This window comes from Oxyura jamaicensis, chromosome 4, assembly GCF_011077185.1.
Source record: "Oxyura jamaicensis isolate SHBP4307 breed ruddy duck chromosome 4, BPBGC_Ojam_1.0, whole genome shotgun sequence".
Taxonomy (NCBI): domain Eukaryota; kingdom Metazoa; phylum Chordata; class Aves; order Anseriformes; family Anatidae; genus Oxyura; species Oxyura jamaicensis.
The window spans coordinates 459,960-474,262 of record NC_048896.1 but is presented as its reverse complement, the minus strand read 5'-3'; the positions used below and the strand labels follow the sequence as shown (position 1 = coordinate 474,262).

The 14,303-nt window shown below is 55.0% G+C and overlaps 1 protein-coding gene across 3 annotated transcripts; it reads left to right on the top strand.

Moving 5' to 3' along the window:
* Positions 1–879: 879 nt before the first annotated feature.
* EDA2R (ectodysplasin A2 receptor) lies at positions 880–11,959 on the top strand. Of its 3 annotated transcripts, none has more exons than XM_035325757.1 (9): positions 880–1,020; positions 6,028–6,137; positions 6,820–6,998; positions 7,894–7,979; positions 8,278–8,442; positions 8,977–9,123; positions 9,503–10,017; positions 10,792–10,840; positions 11,264–11,959. In XM_035325757.1, exons 2-9 carry the CDS (start codon positions 6,051–6,053, stop codon positions 11,557–11,559), a joined length of 1,524 nt encoding a protein of 507 aa, XP_035181648.1. In that variant the 5' UTR covers positions 880–1,020; positions 6,028–6,050; the 3' UTR covers positions 11,560–11,959. The 3 variants fall into 3 exon arrangements, with proteins under 3 accessions (XP_035181648.1, XP_035181650.1, XP_035181649.1); XM_035325758.1 differs by lacking the exon at positions 880–1,020 and adding an exon at positions 4,628–4,822; XM_035325759.1 differs by lacking the exon at positions 8,977–9,123.
* Positions 11,960–14,303: the final 2,344 nt, after the last annotated feature.

Here is a 14,303-nt window from a genome sequence, read left to right as displayed (position 1 = left end):
TGTTCGGATAACCCACCCCTTCGGCACAGTGCGGTGTGCTGGATGCTCTGCCTGCAAAGCTTCCATCTCGATTCAATCAGCTCCTGAGCAGAAAATAATTCTACGGATGACCTCTGCTTAGTTTTTCAGCCGCGCTGCAAGGCAGCCCCTCCAGCCGAGCACCCCGCTCGCACTCCGCTGCTGCCTGACCGATGCAGGAGCAGCAGGAGGAGCAGCAGCAGCCGCACGGTGCGGGACGGCTGCACAGCCACGGACCGGCGAGAGGCAAACTGCCCGCGTGAGCAGGGAAGCCAGCCCTACCTCTCGGCAGAAAAAAACAGCCGAGCTTTCTCCCTGTGGAGAGTGTAACTTGAAGCGGGCTGAAGGACAAAGCTGTGGGATATCAGAGGGCCTGGGAAATACGCAGCGGGGAAGGTGGCTGCTGCGTGGGATCTCACACAAACCCTTCGGGCTGTCCCAGCCTGAAGTCTCCTTACACCCTCCTGGGGGGAGTTCTGAGATCAGCAAAAGCATTCGCTGGAGAGAGACCGCCTGAATTTCGGGATGGAGAGGCGGAGGAAGGGTTCCGGAACAAGGGATCGCCTGAACTGCGGGATGGAGAGGCGGAGGGATGGAGGCAGGGTCCCGGAACAAGAGACCGCCTGAATTTCGGGATGGAGAGGCGGAGGGATGGAGGCAGGGTCCCCGCACAAGACAGCGCCTGAATTTGTGGGATCTGCGATTTGCATAGCCCCGCCCAGGCGGCCCGCGCGGCCAATGGGAGGCGGCGGGGCGGGGCCGGCCGGGTGCCGATCCCCCGCGCTGCCCGCGACGCGCCTCGGTCCACGCGGCGCCGCGCGCCCTGTCCGGGAGCCACGCGTGTTCCGCCCGCGGCGCCGCGCACCGTGCCCGCAGCGTGTCCCGTCTGCGGAGCTCTGCCCGCGCAGCTTTGCCCGCGCTGCCTGCGGAACACTGCGCGTCCTGCCCCCGGAGCCTCGCAGCCTGCCCCCGGAGCCCTGCCCCACGCGCGCCGGGACACAGGTGAGTGGCGGAGCCCACGCAGCCGCCCGCCCACCTGCGGCAGCGGCTCCCGGCGCTCCGTTGGTGCCGGTGTCACCGCCGGGCGGGGGCCGCCGGCGGGTGGCGGCGCCGGGAGCGGCGCAGCGCGCGGTTGCAGCCGCCCACGGTGCCGTGCCCGGGCGCGTGGGGCCGTGGCCGGGGGTGCCGCAGCCGTGGGGGCTGGTGCGGGGGTGGCGGGCCGGGGGGAGCCGGTGGCGGGCCGGGGGCGAGCTGTCGGGCCCCTCGGTGAGGCGTGCCCGGGCATATCCCCGCGCCCTGCCGCCTTCCCCAGGGTGGGCGGCGGGGGGCGCCGGCGGGGCCCGTCTTCGGGACGGGTCGGGGCGGCCGCGCGTGGGCGATTAAGTACCGATGGCAAACTGCATAGTTCACAGCAGTTGTTACTCGGGTTATGTGCCCCTTCTCCTTCTCACTGTACCTGTGTGAGGGTGTTCATCATTGTAGTAAGAATTGGAGGAAAAAATAGATCAGCGGAGTTGTTATTGCAAGCAAGACAGTAGCAGTTACGAATGAATAGATGGGGGGGGGGGGGTAAAAAAGATAAAAATTAAAGGTTTCATGTAAATCGGTAGGAGTTTTGGAAGTCTTAGTTGAGATATCTCATGAGTCACAGGCACACAAGAAGGATGACCAGAATTTCATTCAGTTTATATGAACCTATGTATATGTACGTGGGGGCCCTTTGACTGAAGGTATCCTGGTACTGGGGGTGTCTGCTCCTCCAGGATGCTCTATTCTCCTTTTCCAAGCCCCGTTTGCCCACTACAGTTTCTCATGCAGCTCCTGCTGGTGTGGGCAGCCCTTCCTTGGGGCCTTTGGTGAGCAGCCACTGTGGGCAGGGATGAGGCTGTGGCCAGGTGGGTGTTTCATGGGACTCTTAAAACTGAATGGGAACAGCAGCAGAAGCAGGAGTGATGCACCGTGTCCTCTATTGTGGGTGATTTTGGTAGAGTTACAAATATCTCCCTTTGCACTTGGAATACAAGGAGCAGAAAAGGGAACACTGCTGCCCTGGGACTCACTGCAGGGCAGTAAAGAGAGATGCAGCTTCTCCTAGAGTACCTCCCGTTCTCGTCTGCCATTGGGATGCTTTCCCCTAAAGCAAATAGAAGTTTCCAGCCACTCCACACCAAGTAATTAGTGGACAATCTGGTGAGCAGAACTTAGAGATGTGTTGGAAAACCTGCTGATTTCCAAAAAGAGCATGGAAAGATCCAGAATAAGTCCTTTTTTCCCCCTATTTTGTCTCTCTGAGCAGTCTTCTGGTCCACCAGGCGTCCCCCAGGGGTGGCAGGTCACTCCCCGCATGCTGGTTGGTGTAGGAAGTCACACAGAAATGCTGCCTGGTGAAAAGGATTCCTGGTTACTGAATGGGAGTGGAGGAATAACTGAGCAAGAGGCTGGGGTTAGGTGTTGCCATATGCAAGACATGCAGTCACATTTTCCAAATAACCTTTTTTCCTCCCTCCTTTTCATTTGCAGTTTTTATTTGGGATATTTGTTCTCTAGTTTTGTTTTTCAGTACATACCAGCATTCCTTTCGAGGTCCTGTTGGTGCCTCCTGGCTCTGCCAGGCTGTAACTTCATTCATGAAGCTGCCCGTAGGGATCTGCTTGGCCGGCCCCTTGGCTCGAGCAGCGGTGCCCAGGAGCTGTTCCCTGTGAACAGCCACAAGGGCACCCAAAGGAGAGGTCTTGGCTGGGGCTCTCCCAGCAGCAGGGGCAGGCAGAGACCCCCACCCCTGCCTCGGGGGGGAGGGTGTTGTGGGCCCATGTAGGGGTGGCCCAGGGCGGGGTCTCGTGGGGCTGACCTCCCGCTGAAGGTCCTGCCGTGCCCACCCTGTGTACCTGCCGCGGTGGTGACATGGCAGGGACCAGGAGCAACATCGTTTGCACTGACTTTTTTTGGTACCCTTTCATTTATTTCCTTCTCCTTTTTATTCCCTACCACAATCTGCTAGCTGGACATAAAAGGGAGTGTATAAATAGTTCAGATTCCCATATAGATTAATTTTTTTGAAAACTTAGTTTTCATAGGAAAAAGAGAATCAATCAGAGCTCCAGAGCTGTCACTGAGGTAAATGATCTGGGACTCGCACTGTAGCTTTGATGAAGTGTTTTCTCATCTGATGATGATGATCTGATGAAACTCATTCAGCAATTCATGTTTTTGCTGTCTCAGTAATAACACAGCAGGGAGCACACCCTGCTCACCCAACTCAGGCAAGTTACCCTGTTAAGACAATAAAAAAGTACATTAATGAGTTGTGACTTTTAAGTTAGAAGATTTCGCACATCTTTAAACAATGGCAGTACGTTTTGCTGCCTTCCAGCTGACAAGGACGTTGATACCATACAGTGTTTATATTCCTCTTTAGCAGTCACCTTAAGATCCTGTGTAGTTTTCAGAGAGGTGGGAGGATTTTGTTGTTTGTTTTTGTTTTTTTTTTACCTTCAGCTAATTAGGACTAGTCGTTTTCGTTGTTTATTAGACAATCAGAAATTGCTGCTTTACCAGGGCAGTGCTATGTGGTTTTTGATGTGTGCTTCATTTACAAATTAAATATCTTGGTGTTCTGGTATTGTTAAAATAAAAAGTTTAAGCAGTACCATCACTTTGAATTTCATGCCAGATATTCAAGAAAGCTTTCATTCCACTTATCATTATATTGTGGCTTGAGAAACCGCAGGCCTGGTCTATGCTTCACAGTTCTGCTGGCGTGGTTGTGGTGTGATGTTTCCCCCACCATCCCTCAGCGATACCGTCATGCTGGCAGGTGTCCTAATGTACGCGTACTTGCACTGGCATAAGATTCCTTTTGCCTGTGTAACTTTCTCTATTTGGCAAACTGGTTTAAGCTGTGCCCCTCCTGGGGAGACAGTCTGTAAGGGATGTGTCCGTATCTGCAAACCCTTCTGACATGCAGAAAAGTCTGTAAATTCACAGGAGAAAGAGGTCATGCCAGCAGAAGTTGTTTGCACTACAGTTTCACCAAGACTTGCTTTGTCACCTGTATTTCTTTCTTGTGTTACGAGGACACTTTAGAGAGCTGATAGGCAGGCAGCCTGAAGTCTTGCTTCCTTTTCTCTGAGTTCAGCCCCAGAGTATCGGCAGCACTGGCTGGGCAGCCCGGTGTGGTGGGATCCTACCAAGGCTTGGGGGTCTGGAGCCCGGAGCAGCACCCTGCCAGCCTGCTGAAGTGATGGCTATCACCCGTGCTCAGCCCATCTCCTGGCTTTTAATTTCTCCTCCTTCATTCAGCCCGTAGCAAGAGCCTAATGCTGAACTTGAATGTTTGTCCTTTGACAATGGCACAGAGGTCCCTCTTCACCACCTTCTGAGATGGTGACAAATTTCCTTTATTTATTCTATAGTGTCAGTAACCTTTACGTTATTAATAGGCTGTGATCGTGCCCCTCCCGAGATGCTTGCAAGATAAATTTAGCTCCCTTAGCTTCTCATTGCCGTATGTCTTCACGTCCAATCCTCTCTAGCTTTTGCTGCCTTTCCTTGTAGCAAGTGAGCTGCTGGCCATGTGCGTGAGCTGCAGTGAGCAGTGAGTGACTCACCTTCTAAGCTTGTCCGGGGCAGACTTCATCTCAAATGAATCCTGATGGTTCAGAGACTGGGGAGCCTGGCCAAACGTCTGCTTCCTAAAGGCAGTCTGCATGGGAGTGGTAGGGGATTAGACAAAGTCCAGAGAAAGCCCGCAGAGACTCGAGCGTGTGCTGCGGGACGCTTGTGTCCGCGCCTGCTGGTGGAGCAGGTAGGCTCTGAGGGGCTGTCGGAGGAGGGGGTGGTGGGGAGAGCTCGGTGGCTGTGCAGTCCTCTTGTCCCCCTGGTCTGCGTGGGGGTCTGGCAGGGTGCTGTCCTCCCGGCTGAGCCGGCCTTCTCCTGCGGCCCTGAACAGGACAGCTCTGGCTCAAATGCCAAGTTTCCCAGGTGTTTCAGACTGTTCAGAGTGGTGCTCTTCAAAAGAGCATTTCCAAGTGTTTCCTGCTCCTGGTGGGTGTTCAGAAGTTAACAGGTCTTGCTGTCAAGGCAGGATGAATGCTGTTTCTCTACTGGCCGGCTGCAGAAGGTTCAGAGAGAAGTAGAAGTGGTGCAGTGGGGGTGGATTTTATTCCATTTCTGTCATGATAAGAACCCACCTAGAATATACAGAAAAGCACAGACAACCCTGAAACTGTAAACAAGTTGCTTGGTTTTGTAGCTTTGGGTTTTGTTGCTTGTTCTTGGTGAATCTTCAGTCTTGTGTTCTCTCATGAGCCACACTCACCAAAGGTGGAAATTGTGTTTCCACTGAGGCTAGGGGCAGTTCTGCCATTAATTTCAGCTGAGCCATTCATTCCCCTCGGAAAGGCTCTGGATGGTGTTTTGCAGGGAGATGTGTTTGTCTTGCCAGCCCTCCGAGGCAGCTGTGAGTGAATCCGTGTCGTGCTGGAAGCTCAGTGCAGCAGGAGCTCGCGCAGCCCGCACAGCCCTGGGCTGTGGCTGTGGGGTGTGGGCGCATGTCCTGCCTGCCTGGGACTGCCTGTCGTGGTGCTGGCCAGAGCTTGGCTGCCAGATCCCTGAGCTGGGACTCATCCCTCTGGCTGACAGTCTGGGGTGCCCCAAAATACAGCTGGAGCCAGCAAAACCCCCTGCCTGCCCACTGAACCAGTGGCTTGAGTGGTCGCTGTGTCTAGCTTAATATTTCTTCCACCTTGAGGGCTGCTCTATGGCAGTAAAATCAGGTACTTTGTCTGCAGCCTTTCTGAGAAAGCATCTTCTTTCCTTCCTGAGCTCTCTGTACAGGCTGCCGCGTGGGTGAGAGCAGGCAGTCTGGCTCCTGCCAAAGTGACATTCTTGGTGCATAAGAAGTGCAGGCTGTCTTCCTGGCCAGTGTGGAAACTTTTGCCCAGAAAAGGGCACGTTGCTCCTCTTAAGTATTGGGACTTATGACCTCTGTGCTTTGTCTTCCTTCTTCAGGTTCCGGCACCTCCCCAGCCTCGATGGACTGCAAAGAGAGCGAGGACCCATATGAGCACAGGAAATGCACCCCATGTAGAAACTGCATGCCTGGGCAGGAGCTTTCCAAGGTAAATTGCTCTGGAAGGACTAGGAATCATCAAGCACCAAGGCTTTTACAGTGCTTGATGGATCCTCTGCTAATTGTCATTAAGGATGATCCCCGTACATTAGAAAGAGCTGATCCTCATTGGGAAGGGAAGATAAGCGATTTCACTCACCTTGCATAGGAGGGTGAGAAGACAGAAGTAAAAAGTGGGGAGGAATTCCAGGTTTCTGCCCAGGTAGTTCTCTTTTTGCCAAAAGAAATCTGAATTTCCTCCCAGTCAGTAGCCCTAGGTAAAGCTGCAGCACTGTAGCCTTTCTGAGAAAGCTTTTTTCCTTCCTGAGCTCTCTGTGCAGGCCAAGCTGCAGGCTGGGCGAGCACAAACAGGACACTCCTGCAGCACCTGGGTCTTTCCCAGCCTTGGCCATGGCAGTCATGCTTGGTCCCCATCTCCAGTGGTCCCTCCTGGAGCACAGCCCTGCAGGGGGTCTCCTATCTAAAATGTGCTCCAGCAGCTGAGGCAGCCTGTGGGCTGCTGCTGGGCAAAACAGGGCTTCCTCGTGAGGTCAGGTCTAAGGTTCTCTGCTTTTGGCTGTGTTTGGAGGACCTTTTCACTGCTTGCCTCCAAAGAAGAGATGTCATTTCTTTCAGTATAGCCTCGGAGTCTGAAGTGGCTTCTCACCACAGCCCAACCTTGTGTCTTGCAGGAATGTGGTGATGGTACAGGGGGGGATGCACAGTGCGTTCCTTGCCCACCCAGGAAGTTTAAGGATAGCTGGGGCCATCACAGCTGCAAGCCCTGCCTGTCTTGCGCTCTCATCAACCGCATCCAGAAGTCCAACTGCACAGCGACGACCAACGCGGTCTGTGGGGAGTGCCTGCCGGGGTGAGTGGGGCCGGGTCCTTGCTCCAGGCCAGCAGTGGTGGTTACCCCTGGGAGCGTGCGGGGAGGGGTTGGCTACAGGGACCTTCGTCTGAGGCCGCTTCTCACACGGTGCTTAGGATGAGCCCTGGTGGTCCAGAGCTGCCTCTTTGAGGAAACACAAATCAGAGCCATCAGAAGGGAACCTGAAAGCTCCCACGAATGAGCAGTGGAAGACTTCCAGGCCTGAGGTCTTCCTGTGGACGCCAGGGTCGCCAAGCCCCAGAGGAGGAGTATCTGTAGACCATTACAATTAGCAGTCCCTGAAGAGGAGGGTAGAGACTATACCTCGAGTGATGGGTGCCTCTTTCCAAGCACAGTCATGTGGAGGAAGCTGTGGTTTCTTTAACTGTTGATTTTTAGCTATTTTTTAAGGAGTTCCTGAAGTGAAGACTGCTACATACAGCCCATGAAATGCCTGAGAGCTGCAGACCATTTCTTAGCAAGCAGTGTGGTTTGTGACAGAGGAATGTCAGAGCTCTGGTTTTTGAATCTCTTCCCAGACCAAGTTGCTAGCTGGAGTTTTTCTGTGGTTTTGTGGAGCTATTAATCACCATCGCCCTCCTTTAGCAAGACCCGGGGAAGGGGGAGGAGGGAGGCGGGAGGCTGCCTCTGGGTGATGTCACTCCTTGGCAAAAGCAGCTACTGAAGTGAAAAAGTAGCTCTGAGCACTGCGTGAGCCGGCATCTGGGAGAGACGTGGTGCCTCGTGCCTTCTCGGCGTGCTGTGGCACGAAGGAGGCTCGGCTGCCTCTGCGCTGCCGCCGGCTGAGGGAGGCGGGCGCCTCTCATCGCGGCGGGGTGGGCGCGGGCTGGCTCCTGGCCCCGCGCTGCTGAGAACCCTCTCTGCTCTCTTGCAGGTTTTACCGCAAGGCACGGATCAGCGGGCAGCTGGGCTGGGAGTGTATCCCGTGCACCAAGCAGACGCCCTCCTCTGAGCCCCAGTGTAGGTGCCCCACAGCCCACCTCCTGCGGGTGGCGTGGCCCTTGGGTGCAGGGAGCCGGGGGATGGGGCAGGGCAGCTTCATGGCGTGAGTGTGAAGTTGTGACCGTGTCAAAGATGTGTGCTCGGATGTGCAGTTGCACCATCCTTCAGCCATTGCTGCTTGTTCTCTCCACAGCGCTGAACCCCTGTCCTGCTGGAAGAAGCTTGTTTGTTATATGTGAAGGGAGAAAGGGCAGGGAAGGGGTGGCCCAAGGCCTTTGGGTCACGTTCCAACACTTTTTGTCTTGTGTGTGTGCAGGTCGATCCAGAACAAACCTGGTGAAAGTAGCAGTCCCCACGGTACCTCCACAGGACACAGCCCTTCTCGCACTGACCAGCAGTGCCCTAGTCATCATTGTGCTGGTGCTTCTGGCCCTCTCCATCATCTACTGCAAGCGGTTCTGGAAGAGCCAGTGCCAGCGAGGTGAGTCAGTGCATGCAGCATTTCTCTCTGTTCTCCCTTTGCTATTTACACGTTTCTGCTCCCTCTGTTGCTGGGTAGAGCACTGTCCTGAGCATTGAAAGTCAAACAAACATTCCTCTATTCGTAGAGAATAGATGGTTTGTCCTGCTTTTTACATCTGCAGGACTTCTCTTGCTTTTTTGTATCTGCACGAAGACACAGAGGAGCCTCCCCCTCCTTAGTACCGTAATTAGTAGGAGGAGAATGTCATTTTGCTGTCAAAGTTGGCATTCTCTCTTGCTGGGTTTTCTCAAGGGCAGGCAGATGTTAAGTGGCTTTTTGCAGTGCAGGACCAGTGGGTCTGGAAGTGCAGAGGTAGGAAGGAGTATGTTTGATGGCCCGGGCTGGGGTGCATTCACGTTGGCATCCACCAGACGGTAGGCCAAGGAGCTGCTGTCTCCCAGCTCCTCGCCAGCAGACATACCATGCAGCTGAGGCCATGCTAGGGACACAAGCCAAGCCTTTGCTCAGACTGGTTCTTCTCTATCCTCCAAGTCTTCCTGAGGACTCAGAATTTCTCAGGCCAGCGAGCGATGTTCCCCACGTCGGCTGCACCTGGCAGGTTTCTGTGTGAAGAGCAGATGTCTGGTCCCTGCTGCCTGGGCGTGAAGAACCTGAGCCCCTGCTACAGGCAGGCGGAAGGTACCCGTTCCTCTCACTTTCCTCTTGGGGGGGAAGGGAGGACAATGCTGGGCTCCAGTTCACACAGTCTGAAGATAATCTGAGACTTTCTGAGGAGGGAAGATGGAGAGTGTCAGGTTCCACCAAAATGAAATTTGGGGTCTTCTGTTACCAACTGCTTGCAGATTTTGTACCAGAAACACTTGCACTCAGCTCTGGTGGCTCAAGCCTCCATCCAGCCGTGTCCTAGCTGTTGCTGTGGTGGGGGTGGCACAGACGGGACTCAAAGCTTTGCAGAGGGGTTGTGGAGTCTTGGTGTTGGGACAAGGGCAGAAGGCTGTGGGAGGTGGGACGGGGCAAGGCCCACATTGCACTGAGTTGTGGCCCTTTCCTATTCCAGGGCCGGTGGAAGCGGTTCAGTTCATTTCAGAGGGAGAAGCCATCAGCCTCCAGCTGCCGCCCACGCAGCCGGAGCTGGAGCTGCCGTCGGCTGTGGCGGTCAGCCCTGCCTCCAAAGGCCAGCTGGTGAGGAGCGTCCTGGAGAGCCAGCCCCTGGTCAGGAGCTCGGGCTGCAGCGACCGCCTGGCCACTGCCGTGGCCCCCTCCGACCTCAGGCCAGGCCAGCGGGGAGTGGTGGAGGCGCTGGCCCCTCTCTCCTCCTGTGCCTCCGAGATGCAGCACAAGTGGCCCCATGCCCCAGTGGAGTGCACTGAGCTCGACCTGCAGAAGTTCTCCTCCCAGGTGGAGTTTGTGGGCAGCGAGAGGTCGGAGGAGGTGGGGAGCCAGGCAGTGCGAGGAGTCTCCAGGGAGGGGGGCAGCGCGGTGCTGGAGGCTGGGAGCAGCCTTGTGGTGGATCCAGCGAGGGGCCTGTCCCCCACCGTCCAGAAGCCCACTGCTGAGAGCGGCGAGCGGCCGGTAAGTTTCACATCGCTGCTCCGACACACCATCGCATGTCCTGGGCCTTGGGCACAGAAGGCTAGTAGGCTAAGGACACGGATTCCTAAGAGTTAGGGTCATTAATGTCCAGGGTGACCTGGTAACTACCAAAAATGATTTGCCAGATGTTTCATGGCATGTTTGGTGGGAGTAGGTGAGGATCATTTTCCATAGGTCATGTCAGAGCCCTGGAGCAGCTGGTGAGCCAGCACAAGTCCAGTGTATCTCCCAGAGGAAAGGGTTAGTGCTCTTCCTCGAGGTGTCTTTTTGAAGAGGATTTGGCCATCACTGCAGGTGGCATAAGGTCACCAGCCCTCAGAGGGCCATCAGCCACAGACAGGACCTGCTGGGATGGTTTAAAATGCTAAAGAGACTGGAGTCCGTTTATTCAGCATATAAACCCACCTTTAGCTACTCTGCGGGTGTTTCTTAGACTCTTGCTCATCTAGAAAGCTGACCTGGCACCAGGAGGCAGTGATTCCTACTCCCGCCCAGGTTAGCTTATAATGAGCCTAGCCATTAACATAATTGAGGTTCAGAACATGCCTGGTAAAATAATAATATATATTAACTTAGCTCCAGGTCACTGTTCGGGGAAGCAGTTTGCTGGGAGGCCCTAGGAGGTTAACTCCTGGGATAGTAATGCTGGAATGACAAGTGCCATTGCTTTGAACCTCTGTGGTGGCCCTGGGAGGACTGACAGCTATCGTTGCTGTCAGACAGTCCCCAACCTTGGTGTCTTTATCTTGCCAGGTGAATGATTCCCAGAGCCTCGTGACTCAGATCAGTAACACGATGAAGGGTAAGTGTCTTCCCAGCCTCATTTTTGTTCACCATGTATTGGGGTAACAGAGATGCAGATTTTGAAAAGGAGCTCCTCCAAAAGCCTACCTTGGCTGTGTGGAGGTGCCACTCGTTACAGGGATGTGGTGACTTTCACTGCCTTTGGTGCTAGTTTCCAGGTTAGATTTCCTGCAGTACTGCTCTAAGTGGCTTGAGGGTGGGTGGTGAATGGACCCCTAGTTATCGCCTGTTGGCAGCCTCCTCAGGACTGATCCAGTTCTGTGTTGCTGAGCTCTGAAAGCAATATTGGAAGAGATCCCTGCCATGACAAGTAGATGTTTCACCAGCTTGGCAGGGATGGGGGGCTGAATCTAGCTACTGTTTATTCTCACCCCAGCTGGACATGGTTTCTAACCCCACTTTGCTGTATTGCTACCCCCAGGTCTCCCTGTTGCAGAGCTGCCCCATTCCTTGGTGCAGTCACTTGCCTTTTTGTTAGACCCGTCCTTGAACGGTGTGAAGAACTTCAGCCACGTGGCACTGGAGCTGGGGGTTGCACCCCAGTTGCTGGGACGGATATCTGGATTTGAGCAGCTCGTCGCTCACCTCACATACTCAGGAGACTCGGTCACAATCCCTCATCTGGCCCAGGCTCTGCAGCAACTGCAGCGGTTTGACGCCTTGCTCCTGCTGTGTGACCACTTTGCTCTCAGCCAGATTCAGGGCCACCAGTGCTAGGATGAGATGGAAGGGACGGAGGAAACTTCAAGCATTGTGTGTACTGGTACGGGAGAGGATCTGGTAGCCCTGTGGTCACACAATTTCTCTAAGATTCATGTGGGGAGTATGTGGAGATGGTCTTTGCATTGTGGAATAGAAGCACATGAGGAGGAGTCTCCCTCCTTGGAGAAGAGTGGAGGAGCTGGGGAGGTGACAGTACTGTGTATCCTCACAGCTGTCACTCCTGCCCCTTTGGGGCAGGTTGTGCTCAGCACCTCTGAGTTCATCTTTCTTCATCTTTACTTACACCCATGTCCAGCAGCAGAGTGGTGTCGCAATCGCTGTGCTGCCTGTCTGTGTAATAAGCCCTGTCCTTTGCGAGTTGCTGGCGTTGGGATGAATTCTGTGAGGTCCCTGGCCACACGCTGTGCAGGGGCTTGGGCTTGGTTGTGTGCCGCTCTCTTACAGGGCCAACAATCACTTCTCTCCCATTCCAGCTTTTCAGAACATTTTCCTTTGGCCAATACTGTGTTGTTTTTTTCTGGGTTCCTGTTGCCACTTTGAGTTGAAATTTTGTTTGCTCCTCCCTGTGTACTGGAGGCACTCTTCCTGAAGGAGGACCTGTGACCATTGCTGCTGTGGCAGGGAGAGCTGAGCAGTCAGTCTCAGTGCCAGTGCAGCACGTGGCATGTTTAAATTCATTTCCTTTACTTGAAATGGTACAGTTTTCTTAAAGAAGTTCCAAGTTGATCACCAGGGTACTTTGATGTACAGCTGTGTTAGGTGCAGTGCTGTGTTGCTCCCTGCCCAGGGCAGCTTTTGCTCCCCAGTCTGCTGGTGACTGCCTCTACTCAGCTGTGTTGGTACATCCCCTGACAGCCTCCCCGGTGTGCGCCAGGCATTGCAGGCTGATGTGAGGTGCAGCACGGGGTGCCAGAGGCAGGGACCCTCCTCTGCCTTCTGCAGGGAACAGCTGATGCCCTGCCAGTGCCAGGCATACAGGGGTTAGCTGGACACTGAAGACTGCAACTGTGCAGCAGCGAGTGTTGAAGTCCCTGTGGCAGAGCAGGCTTGCTTTAGATTTTTTTATTATTATTATTATTCCTGCCTAAAAACAAGCTAATTTACTCATTTTGGGGAGTAGCTGTTATGGAGGGAACACCCTTCTGCATTTAATTTGTTCCTGGAGGATTTGTCAGAGCTTGCAGCAGTTTCGCCTGCGTGAGGCTCCCCTCAGTTTTTGTTGTGGAGCTGCAGGGCAGCTTGCAGGGCTGGTGGCTGCTGTGCTGTTGTTCTCCTCTGCCTGCCACCAGCTTCAGGGCCTCCCCGTGTCACACAGGGTTTTGCCAGGTGGTCTGACAAGTGGGGCTTGCGGGTCCATGGTGGAGTGGCTCGTGAGGCTGGAGAACACCTGGCAGTGGGAAGCTGTGCCCTGCCTGCTGGCAGCAGTGTCTGTGCAAGCCTCCCGCTCCAGGATTTTTGTCGGGGGCGAATCCTTGGGCGGCAGGCGAGGCGCAGGGAGCGGCCTTGCGGGGGCGGATGGGAATGCGGGGCTGCCGTCAGCTGGGGAAGCTGCCCCGGCCGCCCGGCACGCGCCTGGCCCCGCTGCGCCGCCGCCTCCCGTGCCCGGGACGGGGATGCCTGTCCCACTGAGGTCATGGCGCGGAGCAGCTGAGCCGTCTTTGCCCTGTGCCTGGCTCCAGCGGGTGTTTGCTGCCTCTCTGCAGCCGGGGCAGGAGGCCTGGTGCGAGCTGGTTGCTTGCCGAGGAAGGCAGGAGGCGTCAGCCCCCAGCTTTGTCCCTGCCTGTTGCACCAGGACTGCCAAAGCCTTTTACACCCTCCTCTGAGGAGCTCAGATGAGCATTGGAATGGACCCACAGTGCTTACTCAACCAGGACAGTGCCTGATCCCACTGAACATCAGTCAAAGATGCCTTTAGGACAGCGGGAGCAGGTTTCTGCCTCTGCTATGTGCCATGGAGAACAAGCCTGTCTTGTTTCTTCCCCTCTTTCTACACCGTTTTGTGCCTGCTGAGTTAGTTTCACTGCCCAACTTTTTCTGCCCTGTCCTTGGGGTCTGTTGGACATCTCATGCCACTTCCACCCTTCCCTGGTGCTGCTGTTCCCTCGTGGCCTCCACACACAGCCCCTGTATGCAGCGCGGCTCCCGCAGGGCTCGGTGCCCTGGGTGGCTGCGGGCTCTGAGTGCCTGTGCCCCAGGACCTGCAGGGGGTTTGAGCTACGGTGCTTGCTGTGTGTGTGTCCCTACCAAAGGCTGCAGCTGACGGCTGGCTCTGAGCACTTCTTCTGGCTCTGAGCACTTCTTCCTCCTGCGCCGGGGCTGGCCGTGCTGTCCCCGACCCTGGCGGCATGGTGGCCGCCAGCAAGCGGCACTGTTACCCTGCCCACCGCCACCAGGGCATCCCCAGGCTTTGCCTTTTATCTGACCACAGTGCTTGGAAAAAACAAGCGACCTTCTGGGAACACAGCCCTTTCCTCAGATCTGCCCAAACAGCAGTATTAATAGCTGCTCTGTTTTTTTTTCCCCCCCTTTTCTCCTGCTAAATTCTGTTAAGACTTGAACACACTCAGGATGTGGTCAGATAACAGGAGGCATGGACAGCTTCAACTGGATGTGACACTTTATCTCCTCCGCTGTTTGTTTCTTTCAGAGTCATGGTTGTTTTATTGCTCTTTGCTTTGTGAGAGCCAGAAACATTAGACCTTGTACCCATTTTTGGCTGGGGTGATGTACTTGGTCTG

Excerpts from the sequence above, each read along its gene's own strand:
- EDA2R (XM_035325757.1), top strand. The coding sequence starts at position 6,051 with ATGGACTGCAAAGAGAGCGAGGACCCATATGAGCACAGGAAATGCACC. Across the intron at positions 6,999-7,893 it reads TGTGGGGAGTGCCTGCCGGG|GTTTTACCGCAAGGCACGGA; the intron begins GTGAGTGGGGCC and ends GCTCTCTTGCAG. Across the intron at positions 10,841-11,263 it reads GATCAGTAACACGATGAAGG|GTCTCCCTGTTGCAGAGCTG; the intron begins GTAAGTGTCTTC and ends TGCTACCCCCAG.